The sequence below is a fragment of the Syngnathus floridae genome, chromosome 15 (assembly GCF_059516105.1).
Source record: "Syngnathus floridae isolate MCC-2025c chromosome 15, RoL_Sflo_1.0, whole genome shotgun sequence".
Lineage (NCBI taxonomy): Eukaryota > Metazoa > Chordata > Actinopteri > Syngnathiformes > Syngnathidae > Syngnathus > Syngnathus floridae.
Window position 1 is genome coordinate 9,194,489 of NC_142427.1, and position 19,030 is coordinate 9,213,518.

At 40.9% G+C, this 19,030-nt stretch overlaps 4 protein-coding genes and 1 pseudogene across 5 annotated transcripts; 2 read left to right on the top strand and 3 right to left on the bottom strand.

Moving 5' to 3' along the window:
• Positions 1 to 148: 148 nt before the first annotated feature.
• On the bottom strand, positions 149 to 5,165 carry vkorc1l1 (vitamin K epoxide reductase complex, subunit 1L1). The gene is made up of 4 exons (XM_088398273.1): positions 4,690 to 5,165; positions 3,661 to 3,770; positions 2,508 to 2,737; positions 149 to 2,424 (listed from the first exon to the last, which is right to left on the bottom strand). The coding sequence occupies exons 1-3, from the start codon at positions 4,878 to 4,880 to the stop codon at positions 2,514 to 2,516; spliced, it is 525 nt and encodes a 174-aa protein (XP_088254399.1). The 5' UTR covers positions 4,881 to 5,165; the 3' UTR covers positions 149 to 2,424; positions 2,508 to 2,513.
• Positions 5,166 to 5,440: 275 nt separating this feature from the next.
• LOC148386436 (nuclear protein 1 pseudogene) lies at positions 5,441 to 6,670 on the top strand (annotated as a pseudogene). Its single transcript, XR_015863008.1, has 2 exons — positions 5,441 to 5,770; positions 6,378 to 6,670. The product of XR_015863008.1 is annotated as a nuclear protein 1 pseudogene (transcript).
• Positions 6,671 to 6,977: 307 nt separating this feature from the next.
• Positions 6,978 to 8,447, top strand: znhit3 (zinc finger, HIT-type containing 3). The gene is made up of 6 exons (XM_088398274.1): positions 6,978 to 7,153; positions 7,355 to 7,386; positions 7,461 to 7,520; positions 7,585 to 7,686; positions 7,783 to 8,025; positions 8,066 to 8,447. The coding sequence occupies exons 1-5, from the start codon at positions 7,083 to 7,085 to the stop codon at positions 7,977 to 7,979; spliced, it is 462 nt and encodes a 153-aa protein (XP_088254400.1). The 5' UTR covers positions 6,978 to 7,082; the 3' UTR covers positions 7,980 to 8,025; positions 8,066 to 8,447.
• myo19 (myosin XIX) lies at positions 8,083 to 15,720 on the bottom strand. Its single transcript, XM_088398271.1, has 24 exons — positions 15,466 to 15,720; positions 14,557 to 14,707; positions 14,244 to 14,392; positions 14,013 to 14,126; positions 13,753 to 13,885; positions 13,623 to 13,692; positions 13,450 to 13,552; positions 13,257 to 13,353; positions 13,121 to 13,197; positions 12,969 to 13,059; positions 12,622 to 12,787; positions 12,395 to 12,468; positions 12,193 to 12,314; positions 11,904 to 12,017; positions 11,642 to 11,818; positions 11,403 to 11,540; positions 11,232 to 11,339; positions 11,093 to 11,163; positions 10,950 to 11,029; positions 10,707 to 10,843; positions 10,500 to 10,629; positions 9,729 to 9,814; positions 9,334 to 9,660; positions 8,083 to 9,254 (listed from the first exon to the last, which is right to left on the bottom strand). The coding sequence occupies exons 1-24, from the start codon at positions 15,517 to 15,519 to the stop codon at positions 9,141 to 9,143; spliced, it is 2,883 nt and encodes a 960-aa protein (XP_088254397.1). The 5' UTR covers positions 15,520 to 15,720; the 3' UTR covers positions 8,083 to 9,140.
• Positions 15,721 to 16,994: 1,274 nt separating this feature from the next.
• Positions 16,995 to 18,576, bottom strand: LOC148386439 (claudin-3-like). Its single transcript, XM_088399322.1, has one exon. The coding sequence runs from the start codon at positions 18,428 to 18,430 to the stop codon at positions 17,786 to 17,788; it is 645 nt and encodes a 214-aa protein (XP_088255448.1). The 5' UTR covers positions 18,431 to 18,576; the 3' UTR covers positions 16,995 to 17,785.
• Between the last annotated feature and the right edge of the window lie 454 nt (positions 18,577 to 19,030).

The window sequence follows — 19,030 nt, forward strand, 5'->3', positions numbered from 1 at the left end:
ATTCCAATTAATTTCAAAAGGTTATTGATGTTAAAATAGAAATTAAAAAGAGACTATTATTGAGTCCAATCAGATTTTTCTGATTATCCACAACCAAGACATTTTTGTAAGCCAAGGCCTACATATAAAACTTTTTAGACAAGACAACTTGATTTCAGAGGGAATGTTTTAATGGTTGTTCATTTCCACGTGACAGTGCCACAATTTTAAATGTTCTCAAGTCGGTCTCATCCAGTTTTCCCTTAATTGAAGTTTTAACACACCCTCCTGCAATTGGTTGTAACACTTTTCCAAGTAAGAAAATACAGCGTTTTAAAACACATTTGGCAATACAGAAGCAAACCCAGTAAGATTTTTTCTCCACAAAAAAAAAAAAAGAAACTGACAGATTCCCAGCAATCCACCCATCAAGTTGTCTTTATGACTAAAACTATCCATGTTAACAGTCCATACAGCAAATTAAAATTAGAAACATTACAATCCTTTTTGATGAAAGTGATTTCCTTGCATGTCTCAAACCTTGACAAAATGAACATTTAAAGGTGTAATGCAACAGCCTTTTTGCTTGATTGGTCATTTTAGGGTGCCAATTTTTGCCAAATTTTCGATTATCAGGGAGGCAAACAAAAGTGCCTGTTACATCAGTCATTTGAAAGGCTATCACTTGCCCATCTTTGGCTCAAGGCCTGGTGATCAAACAGAAGGCACTTAAGTTGACATTGGTGATGCAACTAACATGGCAGTTATCCTCAGTGCCTCACTCAAAAAATAATAATGGAGAAGCACTGACCTGTTTACCTCCTTTAAAAAAAAAAAAAAAAAATCCCTTACAGTCCAATAGCTTAAACATCTGAATCTAAGCTCGTAGCTTGCTCACGAAGTGTGATGTCAAATTAACTATTATATACTTAAAAAAAAAAAAATGTGGGAGTGATCTCATGTTGACAGAAAATAATAGTGAGGATTTGTACTGTGCACATACAAATTGCATGCTTTTGAGAAATGATAGCCACTGAATTTCAAAACATTCCACTTTTGTTTAACATTGGTTTCATCCAGGGTAGTGTTTCCTTCAATGCATGGAAAGCATTACTTTTATTTGATCTTTATTATACAAATGACATTCCGCTTGAGGATGATGAGAACTTAAAACCTTAAGACAGCAACATGGGAAGATTGCAGTACACTGTTATTTCAGGAAGCACATTACTGAAAAGGTAACCCATTGCTATCGTTGAATAAATAGTCCATTTGACAAAAGCTGCTCATAGCATGCTCTAAATTCCATTTTTTAAATTGGCTCGATATAGTCGTGAAATCATCCTGTGGCGGTTGTAGAGTGGGACTGTACAGAGTCCTAAGGCCACACTCAGAAATCGAAATGGGGAAAGAATCGAAAACTAGCATATTATAGATTTCGGCTTCATTTATTTTCCAATTATTACTCAAAAGTGTTCACCTGTCCGACTCGCTGGCCCTCGTATGGCTTGCGTCGCTGTTTGAGGAGTTCCAACGACTGGTTTTGCTTCTGTTATTTGAGTCAACAAAATTCCTGGCGAACGTTTGTCCGGCAACTCAAGTTGTAACTCCGCCGGGCAGCATCATCATCACTAGAAATTGACACTATATCACAGTGTAGCAGCCTCTGCTACCGCTTGAGACTCGAGAAGGGAGTAACACTCGACCGGTATGTTACATTACAAAAAAAAAATGTGAGCCTAAGAAATAAAATAAAGCCTCAGACCGTTGACAGGAAACTCAACAAGCAAAAGTAGTGGTCAAATGTGCCCCTGCTTTCAAAATAAATCGAATTAATGCTTTAGGCACATATGTTTTTCAGCGGGGAACAGACAATGATGAAAAGAACCTTCTCGTTTTGTGTCTGCGGCTTCTCATGGCCAGTGAGTTTCTTCACCGTTTATTTTGTCAACCAATCTTGGTGGAAATATTGCTCAGCGGCTATGTACACAATTGGTAAAACAATCTATCTGACCCATCTGCACACACTTTGAGTGGTCCTTAAAAGAAAAAGCTTACGAAAAAGTGTAAACACGAAGGGACAAAACAAAATTCTGCATTTTTTGTTTTGTGCCCTCCAAACTTGACATTTCAAGACTTATCTGCAAGCGCTGAGCTTTGCGGTCATTTTGGAATCCACCATTTTTTGAGTGCATCTGCCGCGCTTGTCTCGTAAGAGATCCTTCTTGTTTGAGAAGCGGAGAACCGCCCTCCGGACTTGCTTGCGGGCGTTCCACCCTTGTTCTTGTGTGACGAGAAAGTTTAAAACAATTTAAAACCACTTGAAAATAAAGTTACCTCCTGCTTCTGAATCCTTTTTCGAGAAGCCCAAATTGTAGGTTAGATGTCTTCATTTTTTTTTTCTTGTGAACACACAGCAGAATAAACATTTGGAAGCAAGGTCTCCTGGTGGCAAGTCAAATGTTCAGTCAGTCACATTTCTTGTTTGTTTGTGTCATTTTTTTTTTTTTTTAATTTCCTGCGCTCACACAGCTTTAGTCCTGCTTGGGTTGGAGTTGCTTCCATTGGTCGTTCAAGTATACCAGTCGCTTGTAGTTGAGGGTGAAGAGAATGAAGTTCAGCGCATACGTGGTGATGCAGATGATGCACAAGTCCTTCAGGACAAAATAGAGAATGTAGCCCAAGTAGAGCGAGCCCATCACCGACAAAATGGATGTGGTCATCAGAATGACGGCAGCCACCGCACTAACTGTCATTCCTAGATGAATGCAAACACACAAAAAGAGATTCAAACAAAGGTTTTATTTTTTTAAAGGTCATTTCATATCCACTGAGCTTTTCCGAAACACATTCTGAAAATAAATCCATGAAGCGTGTTAATGTGCAAAAAAAAGTTCTTGACTAACAGGAGCATTTTCAAAAACTGGAAGAACGTTTAAATAGTTGATGAATCATGTGAACGAAAGGCTATGTGAAGCTTTGTAAACAAACCAAACCTGGAGCACAAGTTAAAGATGGGAGTTTTTGCTCTTTGGCGCTTGAGGGCATTTTGGCTGATTCTGGTACCGAGTACACACCCAAATCTGTGCACTCGACTCACATGTGTGTGCATGTGTGTGCATGGAGGACGTTTGGTGCTCCCCCCCATTTGACTCTTAACTAAAAAGGAAATCAAGCCTTTTGTAATACGTTCTGTCCAGTCGAAACATGTCATTCAGATTAATATTGCTTTTGCGGAATATGAATTAAACAGGCAAAATCCACCTGTTTTCATCCATGGCGGGAGGTGGCGGCCATTTTGCCACTTGTTGTCAACTGAAAATGACCACAGATGCCTGGCACACATAATGCAGGTCACTCAAATTTCAACTAGACAAGTGTGTAAAATAGTCTATAATGGTGACTGAAGGCAGTGATCAAATTGATCCTTGAAGTTAATCAATTATTGATATTATAACTTAGAGGGCCTTTAAAAATGAAATAAATTTGATAGCCACATCAAAATGTGCCCACAGCTTAAAATTGCAAGAATGGCTTAATGTCCACTAAATTTCATTTGAGTGTCATGTGAGACAAGTGAGTCAGAAGTCGCCGTGACATTCAGCTTTAACTGAGTTGGCACTTTTTGTGGAATGGCCAGATACTAAGCAAGCATTTGTGATGATAATCGTGTCTGCTTACCTAGAAGGAGTTGGAAAGCATAAAAACCAATCCCATAGACACTGTTGGGTTGATTCAGTGCACTGTCGTTTCCAAAAATGGAGCCCAAAAGTCCAAATCCTCGACCCCACCTAAAAAAATCAAATCATTCCACAAGATATTTTCAAGTTTTGGTAAAACATTGTCCAAAACTAAAATTCTCAGTCACAGAACAAGTGGCATGACCACTAAAGAGTGGTTAACAATATTTAAATATTGTCCCAGCGTAACTGGAACATTTATTAAAGAACTCAAGGCAAGGGCTTGACTGGTTACATTCCAACTTTATTTGTTTTGTGTAGAGATTCGTTTAAATAGTTACTAGGTGGGGTTTTCTTGATTTGTTTGCAGTTGTGTTTTCACTTTAAAACTACCAATGAATGTTGAATTAAATGGCTGACTGTGTAAAGTACATGTGATTTATGGAATGGGTTAGGGTTAGGGTTAGGCAGCTGTACTATAGTTTTGAGGAAATGCTTTTAAAGAGGCGTGTTCTGTACCATGAGGTGAGCAGATGATCAAGGTGGGTGGTGACATTAGCTACCCGGCTAATGACAGCTAACATGAGAGCAACAAAGTTTGGGACATTTATTTGATTTACAGTGAGCCAGATTAGAATCAAAACATCACAGTGAAACAGAAGAAACTTTTACACCAGCCAAACCTTATCTTTTTTTTCATTTGGACTGACTAATGGACATAAGTCACATGCAACGGTGTGAAATAAGACAAATGAACAAATATAGAAGGGTCAAGAGGGAGTAAATGATAACAGTTAGCTTATAGTTAGCTTCATGCTAAGATAGCTCGTTGCTATCTGTGGGGTTTAATTTAGGCGCGATGACTAAAATAAAGGCTGCAGTAACTAAGCTAAACCAATTAGCTAGCCGGAGCATTTTGGGGGTAGCATTAAAGCAAAAAAAAAGCTTTGGACCGGATTTGCTTTAATGGCAGTCACATCCATTGAGCGATGAGCGCCACCGTGAGCGCCCTCGGCTGAATTCAAATTACCTTGAGCTGAACACTCTGGAGCAGCTGATGGAGCTGCTGACGTCGCACATAGCCTGATAAGTCGGATCCCGGGCCTTTTCCCTTTCGATGTGGAAAGCATAAAGGGACAATAGGATGCCCAGCAGGCAGACTAGGAGCCGGGCTATTCTCTCCCAGCGCGGGGTGGACACTCTCAGGACGGGCGCCGCCATCACTCCCTCGACGAGCCTAGCCGGAGACACGCAGACATACGCAACTCGCTCGTCTAAGGACTCGACTGCGACGTGGAAAGGCGTCAGGACGCGCCACACGGCGAGGGGGCGGGACACGCCGAAGCCGCCGCCGCCTGGGTACGATCCCAGAACAAAAGCACGCCAGCACGGAAGCGCATACCGAGCGAAATAATATTCCAAAATATTCAGCAAGAATTTATGATTAACAACTCATTTTTAAACAAAAATAATACAGCTAATTAGTCAACAATTTTTGGTATTCTATATTTCCACAAGAGTATTTTTCTTAAATTTCTCGTCTATATTTTCACAAAGCAATTACAATATGTAATATTTTGTTAATTACGTATTCTTATAGCCACTTAAAAAGAATTAAAAAAATATTAATGTCAAGTGTTACTTTTTTAACATTTTGTTATATATGTTATATAATATTTTATGTTCCTCTCATTTTATGCAAATTCAAACAGTGAGTGACGGTGCGCAACGTTTGCTCTGTCACTTGAGCCAAGGAGAGTCACGTGACTCGGCGTATATAAACACAGGCGTGACGTCAAGTGTTTACTAGTTACTGCAACCGACAGCTGATCGCTGTACCTGCACAAATGGCGGCCGACGTTGAAACACTGTTTTCTTTTGAGGAGGCCCACTACGACCAATATGACTATTATAACCTAGTTGAATACTCGTGTCACGTCGGTGGTAAAGGAAGGTCCAAGAAAGAAACGGAGCTCAATACCAATCGCCATTCCCCCGCTGGACACGAAAGGAAGATAGCTACAAAATTTTACAACAGCGAGATGAAACGCAGGAGAACCAAAAGCTCTTCTTCTTGATGTCTCAGGATTCCCCTTTTCGAATGTTTACAGGTTTGATTTTTTTTTTTACTGTTAAATGTAGGGGATTGTATTTTCGTCTTTGATGGCCTTGCGTCTGTTGCAGTCCTGTTGCCAAGTGAACAACAACAGAACCTTCATTTTTGTTTTAGTGTTTTTAGGGTAGCTTTAAAGTATGTGGCATGACGTCAGAAGGTCAGAAAACAAACCACTTATAGGTTGAAAAAAATGTTATAATCGTAAACTTGTCAAATGAAAAACAAAGTACAGCTGTAATCGAGCATACCATCGTATGAGGTGTGACTGCAAATTCTTCCCGATTTGCAAACTAGTTAATACGTGCAGTTTAGTAACCTCGAATTATCATGATGTGCAATTGTATTAAAAACACTACTAGGCTATGAATACAAAATTGATGAACTGCAAGCACGATTTTATCTTATCCTACGTAAACTAGTTATTTGCTGAGAAATACAATGGACTGAATGTGATTTTAATAATATTTACTAAAATTCTGCATTAGTGACATGTTCCGATTTAAATACAAATTCAGATTACATCCAGTGGAGGAATGATGACAAACACAAGGGTTAATCTAATTTTGCATTTTGCTTTTTTCATCCCCCCCCCTTACATGTAGGTCTGGACCTCATGCTGTATCCCTAATGTTGACTGTGGCCAAGAGTCTCTTCCTTTCCTGACCTAGAAACTTAAGTGATCAACATGTGTCGCTTGACAGCAGTTCTGTCACTCTCGCTCTTCATCCTCTACTACAGGATCTGATCATCTCAAATTACAGTTGTGCAAGAAGTGTTTGTGTTGAGCAAAGTAGGTCACCCATGTGTGCTTGATCCATATGTAAAGACAAATGTCTTGGGTGGATCAGATATTTTAATGTATTTTATTGGAATAAACTTGATGTTGTTAGATTGAGTTTGTTCTATTCTATTGAATGTTGTTGATTTAAAATGTGCCTTGCATGAAACAATTCCTTAAGGTTTGAAATAGACCACACACACAGCAAGATGTGTTTAATGTAGATTACTACACAATGGACATCAACATTTAATTAAAAAAACAGAAACAGCGGTTAAAATTGTGCAACGAACTAGTTTGCATAAAAAAACATGTTAGAATTTCACAAGGTGTATTTTTTCCCACACATTCTTTAAAAAAAATACTGTATCGGAAGCGCTGTACTGCTTTCACAAAACACGGATTACTGCTTTTATTTTGAAGGGTATGGTGGCCGGAAATAGCTAAGTGTTTCCGGGTCATTGCCTCGCGTAGCTTCCTTGTCAGGAAATATCCTACGCAAACATTCAATATTTTACTTTGTTGTATCATGATGCGGCTGTGTAAAGTGTGCAACGAGCAAACACACAAATACAAATGTCCTGTCTGCGAAATAAGATAGTAAGTACGAGTAGATAAGTCCAAGATATTTTTACTTGTTAAACACGTGTGTGCTTCCTCGTTTGTTTGGCTCGTGTTTACAAGTGCCACTCCGAACAATCCAACATTATAAACTGGAAAATGTTTTTTTCGTTGTGCTTCTATTATAAATATTTGCATGTTATTAAATGACCAATGTATAAACTTAATTTCTCCTTTCAGTTGTTCTCTTTCCTGCTACAAAAAGCATAAAGGTATGGAGAAGCATTGTTGTAAATCAGTTTAAATAATGAAGTCAGTAAAATAATACTTGATCTTGCATCATTAGATTTGTGCCTTCCTGTTAAGCAGCTGATACCCAATGGAACAAAGGATGCTGTCAATACTGGTATGCGCCATTAAATATCTCTAAAAGATCAGAGTAATAATAATAAAATAACACTATTTTTAAGGAAACACAGACACTCGCCCTGCAGACAAGTGGAGTGTGGAGGATCTTCTTCCTGAAGAGGACATTGCTGATCGAGTCCCTCTAGAGAAGCTTCAATTGTTAGGTATGAACTGAATATTTTATTTCACACGGTCTTACTTGAGTTGTTATTTTCAAATAGTTTGATGCAATTAATAGTCCCCAATGTATTATTCCACAGGTCAATCAAAAGAGCTTAAGGATCTTCTTTGTAATCCCCACCTAAGAGAATTATTAAGGAGCATAAATAGTGCAGACAACAAGGAAGCAGCAATGAAGGCAGCGATGCAGGAGCCCTTATTTGTGGAGTTTTCAGATCGATGTTTAAAGGTTGTAGAAAAAGAAGCCCACCCAGAGGAGTGCAGTGAGGACTGGTAAAGTTGTTGTATTTACTTTGAGAACGATTTTTATAAAAACATAATCAGGAATGTTAAACATGGGTCATTTTATAATGTCATTTATTTGGAATGTTAAACATGGGTCATTTTATAATGTCATTTATTTTTACATATCAATTATTTCCATTTTTATACCTTACCTCCCATTAACAAAAGCTAGCGAATGAATATAAACAATTAGATTTTCTTCTATAAGTCTTGCGCGCATTAGTAAATGGCACAATATTCAAAAATATTTTACAATAGATGAAACAAGTTCCAAATATTCCCACGGGTTGCATATTTTAAAGCAGCAGTATGAACAACTTGATTCTTTTTTCCCCTGATCACTTGATTTGTTTGGTGATGTTGGAATGTGCAATATCTGCATTTGATGTGCAAGAAATATATATACCCACTTTGGTTCTGCAGCATACAAGAAAAATTATATCTTGATATTTGGTGTGTATGTCAGTCTTTCATTATTCAGTAATTAATATCAGCAGGCCGTTGGTGATAACGACATTAATCACGACTCAATGCAAGGAAAAAGTAAAAAATATATATATACACATTTTCCTCAAGAGGCAATATGTTTACAATAGTGCTTGTCATTAGTGTCCAAAGTTAAGGAAATTGGGCATTAGTAAAATTTTCAATGCATGTCCAACTGCTCAGCATTTCTGTACTTTTTGCACATCAACTCTCTTAAAGTGCGAAATACAAAATTAGACATGCGTTCTTAATCATTTCTTCAGAGAAGGTCAAATTAAGTTCACCTGTAAAGGTTATAGTGCGTTTGAATTTTGCAGAACTTTTTTGTCAACAATCTTTCACACTGATTTTTTTTTATAGTGGGTCTGCACACCCTGCCATGTACATTCCCTTAAATCATGTAAAGCATGTCATATGTACACAAATACCTTAAAGTATAAATTATTTGAGTCGCAAAGGCCACTATGGAGAAGTTAGCAGCACCATGTAGCAAGAATACCTTATTTGGCCTGTGACCCAAATATGTAAGGGCACTTTTTTTTTTTTTACCTGATTACTGCATTGAAAAGCCACCTAATGTTGAAAAGTAATGTGACAAAATTTCTCTTTGTGTGTCACATGACATTTCTACAAAAGCACCTTACTCATGGAAGTCGGCTTACAAACTTCAGAGTGTCTTCTCCAACAGGATTTCATTGAAGCCGGTCACATTACTCCTCATCTCCGGTTGCCGGTTTGCATAAAGTAGGGGCGACTGTTGGCAGTGCAGTTTGACGGATCCCTGAAATATGGTTGAAAAATACTTTTGTAAGAACAATTGAAGACACCAATCAGAAGAAAATATGGGGAAGCTTCCTCGCCTTAGGTTGAGCCCGAATGGAGGCGATCCCTTGCGTGTTCTGGTTGGTCTCCACCTTGTACTCTCCTCTTTTGGATGGAAGATTGAGAGAAGCCACCACAGACATCATCTTATGAAACGCCGTGGCCCTCATGGACACAGCGATGGACGGAGGCGAGGGCAAAACCAGCCCCATAGGCCATCCCCGCACTGTGACGGGCTCCTGGATGCTGGACAGCTGCACCGAGCCCCGTTCCCTGATGATGGCGTTTAATTCTGGCAGGTCCTCCTGCATGATGAGATCTTCTACGTCATCGAGCTCCGCCTCAGCCAATGACTTCAGCAGTGCCTGATGTGAGAACCCAACAATCACCAAATGTTTGTAGTTAACATGAGGTCCAGCCTGTCAAATCTCACCCTCCACTTCTTCCAGGATTTCTGAATAAGCGCTGCAGCTCTGTCCCATCTCTGGACCCGTCTCCTGACGAGCCAAGAACGTACCGCTGCAAGAAGCATACAAATCAACTGTAAGTACTTGTTTTTTGGAAATTACAGCAATACCTAGCACAAGTGAGCTTCTGAATCTTTAAATCAACCAAGTGCCACCACAAATACAGAAACGATGTAACTGACATCCTCAGTCAATGATTTTCAGATCAGATGGTACAACTATTTGTACAACACAATAACTGTTTAACGGTTTCACACCAAGCAACTTTTTTTTACGTGAATTGAGACAAGACTGTCATTATTTCAGGATACATACACATTTGTTTGGTGCTGTGCCAAGATATTCTACTAATCAGTGTACTACACTACAGTGTTATTGCTCTACCTAGTGGGGGAAGCTAGTAAACTCCACAAGGCCAACCTACAACCCTAAATGGGGATAGGATGGATGAATGTAAATATATTCTATATAAAGCTGACCTGAATTTAGATTAGTTTTCCAAAATGGGTTTAATTTGTCGAGTTTACAGTAGCATTAATTCTAGGGGGAAAAAAAACATGTTTGTTTATCAGGCGGGCCAATGTTGTGTCTGACTTTTTGCTGCTTCTAGCGAGCTAATCAGGGTGATAAGATGCTTCCCGCTGATTCCTGTTTGTCCAGACAGTCAGGTCAAAAGGGGCAAAATAGAGCCAACGGACCACATGTAGCTTTAGCTCATGAAGGAATTATAAATTTACCTGCTTGGATTACAGTAGCAGAATGTCGCCGCTCATGACGTTTGCGCCGTTGGTAGCGTATCCAGCAGCACTGGATGCAGATAGCGCACTTAGAGAGAATCTTCTTCCTCCAATCTTCCAGTAAGTCTAACTGTTGGCCAATAAATAGATGAGCATCCAATGACACACTAAGTTTCTGTTGGAGATGTTATTTGATTAATTACTCACCATTGACTGGGTGAGAAAAACTTTGGTCTTCCCACAATGCACCAAAGATTTGGGTTCCCTTCTAAGATGTTGTAACACCAGACCAAGGAGCCTCTGCACCTCCTGCAGATCATTTTCCTTTTCCCAGCCTACCTTCACTTTTTACACAATAAGAGGAGAATACGTTGAGAATAAGCAATAAATAAGCAGTAAACATGCCAAACTATCTTTTTTTTGGTTGATTCAGCAAAAAGTTGGACTCACCAGGATTTTGAGCTTCTGACTTGGAACTTGAGTGTTTTAATATGCATCCATAGCGTTGTATAAAACACTTGAATGGAATCCTGTGAACAAACATATTGATGAATAAATCACAGGAATGAGGGCGATATGAGAAACCGTTTTACCTTATAGGAAAGCCGGCAGCGCTTATGTGTATTGTCTCGACAATCCCACAAGCCTCCAACTGCATGGTCACCTGTCAACAGACAATATTGACATTTTTCTCTCACATAAAAAGGACTTTATTGTCCTCTCCAGATGTACCTCCTCCTTTTTAAAGATGAACGGCTTGCAGTCTGAATTGGGTTTAATGCAGCGAGTGTAGTGAGGAGTTGTGGAGTGGAGGATGTTCATTAAGCTCTCCAGAGAGTTCTGCAACCAGCAAAACTTGGATGTTATTTCCCGCTTTAAGTTCACATCTGAATCTGCTCCTACCTTAAATTTTGAGACTACGGTGACTTTACTGAGCCCCTTGTTTGAGATGTTCTCTGTTTCCTTTTCGGTGAAAATTTCCTGAAGCAGACAATTATCTGACAATTGAAGCAGACTGATGATCTCAGGGGCCACTGGATCCTGGAACATAAATGAAAACACAAATTGAGAAGGACATTAGCCATCCAAGGCCCGAGTTAGGCACAAATAGTAGAGCTGATTTACATCGATGCTAAAAGCACCTTGTTTTTCTCCACCATGCCTTCTATCTTATAGTTGACTTTGCCAGCATAATGGGCCACAGTGAAGTGTGGCACCTTGCTGAATTTATCCCAGCTGATGTTGCCGCTGTCAGCAAGCTCCTTCTCCAGGCGAATCCGAAGCGCTTTAGCATCCGAGGCTCGATTTAAACGACTCTCCTAAGACACATGGGTAGATAATAAAATGGTATTTTATTGCGGGGAAAAAAAAAAATACTGAAGGAACCAAACGGCAGAAAATTACCTCATCAAGAAGAGAAAACACACTAATAGGGCTTCCTTCGAGGAGATCCAGACAGCTTTGGTTATCTTGGTATTTCACAAAGGACCATTGCAATCCTTCCGACACATATTCCTCCTTGGGGAAAAACCACAATATTCATACAAAATGTAATAATCGTAAGTAAAAGATCATTAATAATCCTAACAACAATGCCCAGGTTTGCACCTTAGATAGAAATATTCTAATGTATTTTATTTTAAAAAAAAAAAGAAAAAGCAAAACGAAAGTACGGCAAAACAATTATTTATACCTGCTGAGCTCGTAGATAATGCGTCACAAAGTGCTGCTGGAGTTTTTCATTGGCATAGTTGATACAAAGCTGCTCTAAACTGTTATTCTGGAAACATTCAAAGCCATACACATCTAGCACACCTGTATAGGAAACAAAACATAGATGCAAAATGATAAGCAAAATAAATGAAGCCTTCTAAACGGACGAGGGAGTAATGTACCTATAAAGTTGGACCAGGTGGATTTGTCAGCACAAATACTGTTGTTGATAAATGTCACCAGCCATTCAAATAATCTGTAGAGAAAAACAAGCAACATTCTCAGTGGTGTTTACTGTCCACAAAAAGATATCATGGTTTAACATTTCAGAGTTTGATGACAGGGCTTGGACGTAAACAGCATAATGGGTGTTTACTGTATTTTTTGATGATCAACTGCTTCTTCTTACTGGGCATAGGTGACTTTGGCAAGGCAGTCTCTCCGCAGGCAGCATTCTACCTGGGAACAGGGTTTGTGTACGCTCTGCCTCCCTGCTTTTAATGTCCTCACAGTTAGACATGTCTGAAGCTCTTCAGCAGGGATTTGCAACAGTTCAGCAGCCCGATGCAAGGAATCTAAAACATAAAGTTGAGTCTCAAATCAAGTAGAACATCTTAGAAATGTTGATTATTTCACACGTGTACAGACTCAACATAAAACTAAATATGTGAATTTCAAATTGTTAGCTTCAATCGAAAATAATGTTTTGTTTTTTGGGATGCACCTGCATTTGCATATCATATTCATGAGAAATACCTTTGGACTGTTCCTGTATGTCACATGGCTGTGATTCATCTGATGAAATTGAGAATTTCACATTCCCCAGATGCAGAATACCTGCCAGTATCTACAGCATAGAAAAATATCTTGAGAACAATGCAAATATTCAGAGCAAAATGAAAAATTACCTTAAATATCTCTCTCTGCCTCTCTGTATTGATACGTAGATGGACCATCGCATCAAGTGTCTCTTGAAAACAGTCCTCTGCAAGACATTCAGCTGTCACTTGAGATGGCAATATATAAATATATCAAAATACCTACCCTCGATTGTTTTTTCTACATTTGGCAGCCACACAAAATGGTGACCGTGTGGCATCTTCCACTCTTTTCTCTGCTCTTTGGTAGCTGCTTTCATCATCTAAAACACAAAATGCCCATGGTCAATGTAGTGAGATGATTCTTAAGTATTTGTGAATCATACAACAGTATTGGGAAGTTTTCCGTATGCCGTTACCTGGTAAAATATGTGAAAGTTCCTTTCATTAGCTGGTTGGTAAGCAACTCTGGTCTTCTCCAGTAAATATGTCTGCAGAGATGCTCCTATTAAAAGCTGACACCTGCATATAAAAACAGACAAACAGGTCTAAATATTTATTGACATTCGTAAATGTTCTTCACTGTAATTACCTGTCAAGTTGGAGTTGGATGTACTTTCCAAAACGACTGCTGTTGTTATTGCGAAGTGTGCACGCGTTGCCTGCATGGAAGGCGGAATGTTTACTTGTGTACCGCGCCAACAAGATGGTTGTGATCATACCAAAAGCTTCCATAATGGGGTTGGAGTCCAGCACTCTCCTCTCTATCCTCTCTACAGTGTCCTGCTTCTCCACCACTGATGAGGAGGCTGCCACTGTGGCATAGTATTTCATCAGGCAGCGAGAAGTCCATGTCTGTGAAAAAAATAGAAAAGACTGATACAATCTTACCATCCCTCCATTTTCTACTGCTTTTCTTGCATGGGGCATTAAATCACAATTCCTTCTTCATCCATAATCCCACTCATCACAAAAGGTCTACCTTTCCCGCACCGCTCTCCCCGCTGATCACCAAGGACTGGTCCACTGGCCCCAACTGACCCTGAACATTTCTGTAGGCTTCCTCTGCCACAATAAAGATGTGCGGCTTAGGCTCCTGGAGGAAAGACATCGTTATCTGTCAATATGCTTTAAACCTCCACACTTTTAAGGTCACTCAGCTATTCGTAATTATAACAACACCACACCTCTGCTTCTGTGTGCATGTAAATACCTTGAGCTGGGGAGCATGGTGATACTCTTTCATCACATCCAAAGAGTAAAGGTCAGGAACAGGTTGGAAGGGGTTAAGAGCCACCAAGGTGCAGCCAGCATGCGTGTAAAATACTTTCACGCTGTATCTGGCCTGCAGGCATCTCAGCACTGTCACACAGACAAAAATAAGTCTCATTAGGCGTAAGAAAATGTGCTGCAACATTTATTTGAATGCCCCGATAGGTCGAGCAGGTTTTCAGTCTGGAATGGCTCACTAGTTAGGATGCATTACTACAGACGCTTGAATAAATATATACTGTAGCTATGGTTACCGGTTGTTGGTGTCACAGGATTGACTTTGGTGAGATCATCATACGTGTGCAACTGGGCTTCATCATCTATAAGGAAGGCAAGAATTTCATCCTCGAGTGAGTCTGTGAGGCACGGATCCTTTGAAGAAACCTTTTGTAGCGATCCTTGCACCTGCAAGAGTGAACCAGAAAGAAAGTTTGATGATGAATACCATGTAAAAGATGTAGATCACATTCTATATTCCTACAGAGTGACTTGCTTGAGCAGACACTAATGGGTCAAGGATTTATCTACAGTACATAATCCCTCTAGTAAAAGTGTCCCGTTTAATCTTGTCAATCACTTTCACTTCAGCCTGGCAACTACTTTGTCTCTTGGGGATCACATGGATTGTCAACATCATATTAGATGTGTGGACAGTTAAACTTTCTAATCCCTCATAACATTTTAATATAGGCAAGATTTCTTGTTATGTGCTATGCCTATCAGTGAAGTAGACTGGATGACCAAAATACAATATTTTATTTACATTTGTACAATTCAGAACACTCTTCCTGTATTTTGCTAGTTGAGCAACTAATGTGGACGGCAGAGAGATAACGCCACATTTACAAGCACTGACATGCTGCTGTTGCTCATGTCCCACTTCACATTCCTCAATGGGAATAATAGTCCACCATTTTAAAGTAAAAAAGCAACTTTATTTTCTGTTACTGTTTTGGATCAATTGTTTCTTCAAAAGGCTCGTTTAAAGGAATACTTCTAATGTATTGAGCCATTTGACAGACTTCAAATGCCTCGTTTAAAGAAACAACACTTCGAATGTATTGACATATTTGACAGTGCCTTCATTACGAATCAAAGTCGGTTACGAGCGAATATTCTCTCATAAAGCTTTTTGAAACTCAGGGTTTTTTTCCAAAACTTACCGCTCCACCGCCATTGCTGTGTCCCGCAGGAATATATCCGCTCATAGAATTCATAGCCTGGGCTCAGACGAAGAGTTGTAATAAACACTATTAGGTTGTTAAAACACTGTCAATTCCATTTCGCAACGAATTCGAACTTTTGCCATGCTGACAACTTCTTCAAGGGCACCTCCCGTATAGTTTTGTTTTCCAGCCCGTCTTCCAATCTCCTGAAGTACAGTACGCTCATTCCCGCCTTCTTATGACGTCATGCATGTGGTGGCTCCTTCTCTTCTTTGTGTTTTTTTTAGGGCGGGTAGCAAACCACGTTTAGTATTTTATCGCCACCTATGGAAGTGGAGTGTGTGGTGCAGTTACAAAAACATAACTTCCTATTTATTAGATGAAAAAGACGTTAAAACTTGAAAAATAAATGGAGGTGAAACCTGAAAATAAATTGTTTATTCAAAAGAATTACCAAAGCGAAGCAAAAGTATTTTCAACTTTTCATACAAGTATTTTTATCTTGAATATTTTTTTTCAAGTTTCAAGCTCAGCACGTTTATTTCCACTTTCAAGTTTTATTTATCTAAGTACTAGTTTTGTTTTTTCAAGTACTTTTGACCCCAATCTACCTCCATACAGGTGCCTTGACAAAAATTGTTCATGCTGCTGCTTCTCTCTACAAACCTCAAGGTGGCGCCAGGCAGCTTGCTCTCACGCAATATTCTATACTAAAATCAAAACAACGATGAATCGAAGGAAATTTTAGTGCTCACTCTGAGTTTCCTACTGCGTCATAGTGTGACGAGAAGCATGATTGTTTTTCTGCCTCGGAGGTTGCAAACATTGGTTGCGATGAGAGAGCAATCTGCTGGGACTGTGCGCGCGTTGTCACCATGGCGACGGCTTGAGGCACTGCAGGCCCAGGGGAACTCATGATGCACGCACACATTTCTTCCAGTAAAATATCCTGTCCTCATCAAGCAAATATGATTATTCTGATTACTTTATTAACAGTCCATTTAACAGCGAAGGTCGACCCATTTAGAAAAATTAAACATCAATTTATCTCCTGTATGACAATCTCAACAGTCACATAAATGTAAATGTCAAACTCTGACACTAATCAAAAGTGCGTGGTTGAAAACAACACAACCAAAAGTACAGCAAGACTTCATCACAAGAAGGCAGAAATGATACAATGCTGACGCCAACGTTGTCGATAAGATTCCTGGCAGAGGTCAAAACAATGTGGATAATGATAATCATGCAAAGTGTTTTGAGGAGAGGTTAAAACAAGAGAGATAATCTACGTCTTCTCTATCAGCTGTTGGACTTTGCAGCAGGGTCATCATCTCCTTTAGCAGCCCTCGTCCTCAGCAGGCACGCGCCACGGCCTCCATCGTTATGTTAGCGTCGACGTACATTAAAAGTGGAAGGGGCGAGATGAAGGGAAAAAACTTGTTCCCCTTCCACATGTTCTCAAGCTGTTTGTTTTTAAGGAGGTCACGAGTCATCATGTTCAAAACCAAAAAAAAACAACAACAAAACTTTGCTACTTTTATTGAAATGGACCACACAAGTCATGTCAACCTCACACAAAGGCTCATTTTTAAATAAACAAAAAATCCATTAACGCTAACCGTATAAAAGTCAAAACTAAGACAACGAAACTTAAATGAACTCATAAAATTTATGTAATCAATCATGACTAATCATGGTGATGACTCTACAATCACGAGACTTACAATGTAGAAAAGGAGGTTTGCGCCATGACTAAATTTGGGAGCGAGCGAACGAGCGCTTGGCCTGAAGCCAACAAACCACATCTTCACTTTCAGTCCAGCTCTAAGCAAATATTACACACGCACACACACAAGGAAGAAGTAAGCTGAGAGCGGGCTGCTGGTGACACACAGTTTCAGTGTGAAACGTGACACCACTAAACACACACACACTTGGAAATGACTAAATGAACGCTAAAGCAAAGCAGGAAAATAGGACCTTCATGTCGGAGTCTTTGTGGGGAAGCCACACTGTGGGCTCTCCCTCACACACACACACACACACACGCACAAAAGTCAATCGTCCTGAAGAAGAAGCAAATGTAAATTGAGAGCAGTTTCACTGAAACACGACACTGACAAACACACACACACGGACACAATGACTTTTCTAATGTCGACATTTTTGATGCAAATTGAAAGACATGCATTGATTTTTGAAATGTTCTTGCAGAAGGACCACTGAAGAGTCGAGTTTCTCTGGACGACTTGAGGAAAGCAGCAAAGTTTGACCTTGCCGTCCCCAACGTTGTCACTCGCGCAAGCTAGCAGCGCTACACGTAGTCCTTGCGGTCGTACCCGGTGTTGTTGCTGCGTGGCGCCGAGTAAGCCATCCTGGGGGGCTTGTAGCGTCGCTCCTTGGGCGGGCAGCTGCTGCACAAGATGGCGCCACCGATCAGGAGCAGGGCGGAGGCCCCCCAGCCCACGTAGAGCGACGCGCCCAGCTCCCGCCGCTGCGGGTTGGTCAAGATGGGACTGTAGAAGTTGCGCACCACAACGTGGGCGGTCCAGCATGCCGGGATGAGGACCAGGAGGCCGGCCAGGATGAACATGATGCCCGCCAGGATCATCACCTTAGCCTTGGCTCCCTTGTCCTCTATGCAGTTGGTGCACTTGGCTCCCGTGGTGGACACCAGCGCCCCGAGGACGCCCAGGATGATGGCCACGATCATCATGGCCCGCGCCGCCTGCAGATCCTGCGGTAGCGCCAGCATGGAGTCGTAGACCTTGCACTGCATCTGCCCCGTGCTCTGGGTCACGCAGTTCATCCAAAGGCCCTCCCAGATGGTCTGCGCCGTGATGATGTTGGCGCCCACGAACGCCGTCACCTTCCACATGGGCAGGGCGCACGTCACGATGGACATCAGGAAGCCCAACACGCCCAGGCAGATGCCCACTAGCTCCATTCCCATCGACATGCTCCTTCGGCGACAGGAATCCTCACTGAGATGCTCGAGGAAGATGCCGGGGGAAACCTAGGTGGGGGATGGGCCACACTGCCGGCTCAGGTGAATGGTCTCCTGTTTGAAGATGGACCGCGGGGTCTCGGTTGTGAGGCAGCGCCACGGAAATGTCGCATGTTTTATACAGCCGGCGACCACACCCCTTTCGCGACACCCTCACAAAATACAAAAACACACACCTGTGCGAGGGGCGGGCGTGGGAGGAGTGTGTTGGGGGTGGGTGAGAAGATGGCTGATTGCAAATAACAAACATATGCTTGAGGGAGAACAGGACATGGAGGAGAGAAAAAAACCACACAGCTGCTCCTCATCCGTCACTTCCTGCATGATATCGACAAATACTTTAGGCACTAGATAGATGATGTCTTTTGTTCAAGAATCCGTGAGAAAAAGTGGATCTTGTGGAGGATCATGTTCTGTGACCCCCCCTTGGCACCTCATTTGAAGAATGAAGAAACAACGACGAGAACTGTGGAAGGTAATTGAAAGAAGCAAGAAAAGAGAAGCTGGCTTGTTGCCTCCTCAACAGCATCCGTGTTGGGAAAACAATCAGCA

What these genes read in the sequence shown, in the direction of transcription:
- vkorc1l1 (XM_088398273.1), bottom strand. Translation starts at nt 4,880, where the DNA reads ATGGCGGCGCCCGTCCTGAGAGTGTCCACCCCGCGCTGGGAGAGAATA. An exon ending in TCCAGAGTGTTCAGCTCAAG is followed by an intron (nt 3,771 to 4,689) that starts GTAATTTGAATT and finishes TGATTTTTTTAG; the next exon opens with GTGGGGTCGAGGATTTGGAC. An exon ending in TGCTTTCCAACTCCTTCTAG is followed by an intron (nt 2,738 to 3,660) that starts GTAAGCAGACAC and finishes GCATTCATCTAG; the next exon opens with GAATGACAGTTAGTGCGGTG.
- znhit3 (XM_088398274.1), top strand. Translation starts at nt 7,083, where the DNA reads ATGATGCGGCTGTGTAAAGTGTGCAACGAGCAAACACACAAATACAAA. An exon ending in CCTGTCTGCGAAATAAGATA is followed by an intron (nt 7,154 to 7,354) that starts GTAAGTACGAGT and finishes TTCTCCTTTCAG; the next exon opens with TTGTTCTCTTTCCTGCTACA. An exon ending in AGAGAAGCTTCAATTGTTAG is followed by an intron (nt 7,687 to 7,782) that starts GTATGAACTGAA and finishes ATTATTCCACAG; the next exon opens with GTCAATCAAAAGAGCTTAAG.
- myo19 (XM_088398271.1), bottom strand. Translation starts at nt 15,519, where the DNA reads ATGAATTCTATGAGCGGATATATTCCTGCGGGACACAGCAATGGCGGT. An exon ending in GCTGCCGGCTTTCCTATAAG is followed by an intron (nt 11,030 to 11,092) that starts GTAAAACGGTTT and finishes GTTTGTTCACAG; the next exon opens with GATTCCATTCAAGTGTTTTA. An exon ending in GTCAGAAGCTCAAAATCCTG is followed by an intron (nt 10,844 to 10,949) that starts GTGAGTCCAACT and finishes TTGTGTAAAAAG; the next exon opens with TGAAGGTAGGCTGGGAAAAG.
- LOC148386439 (XM_088399322.1), bottom strand. Translation starts at nt 18,430, where the DNA reads ATGTCGATGGGAATGGAGCTAGTGGGCATCTGCCTGGGCGTGTTGGGC.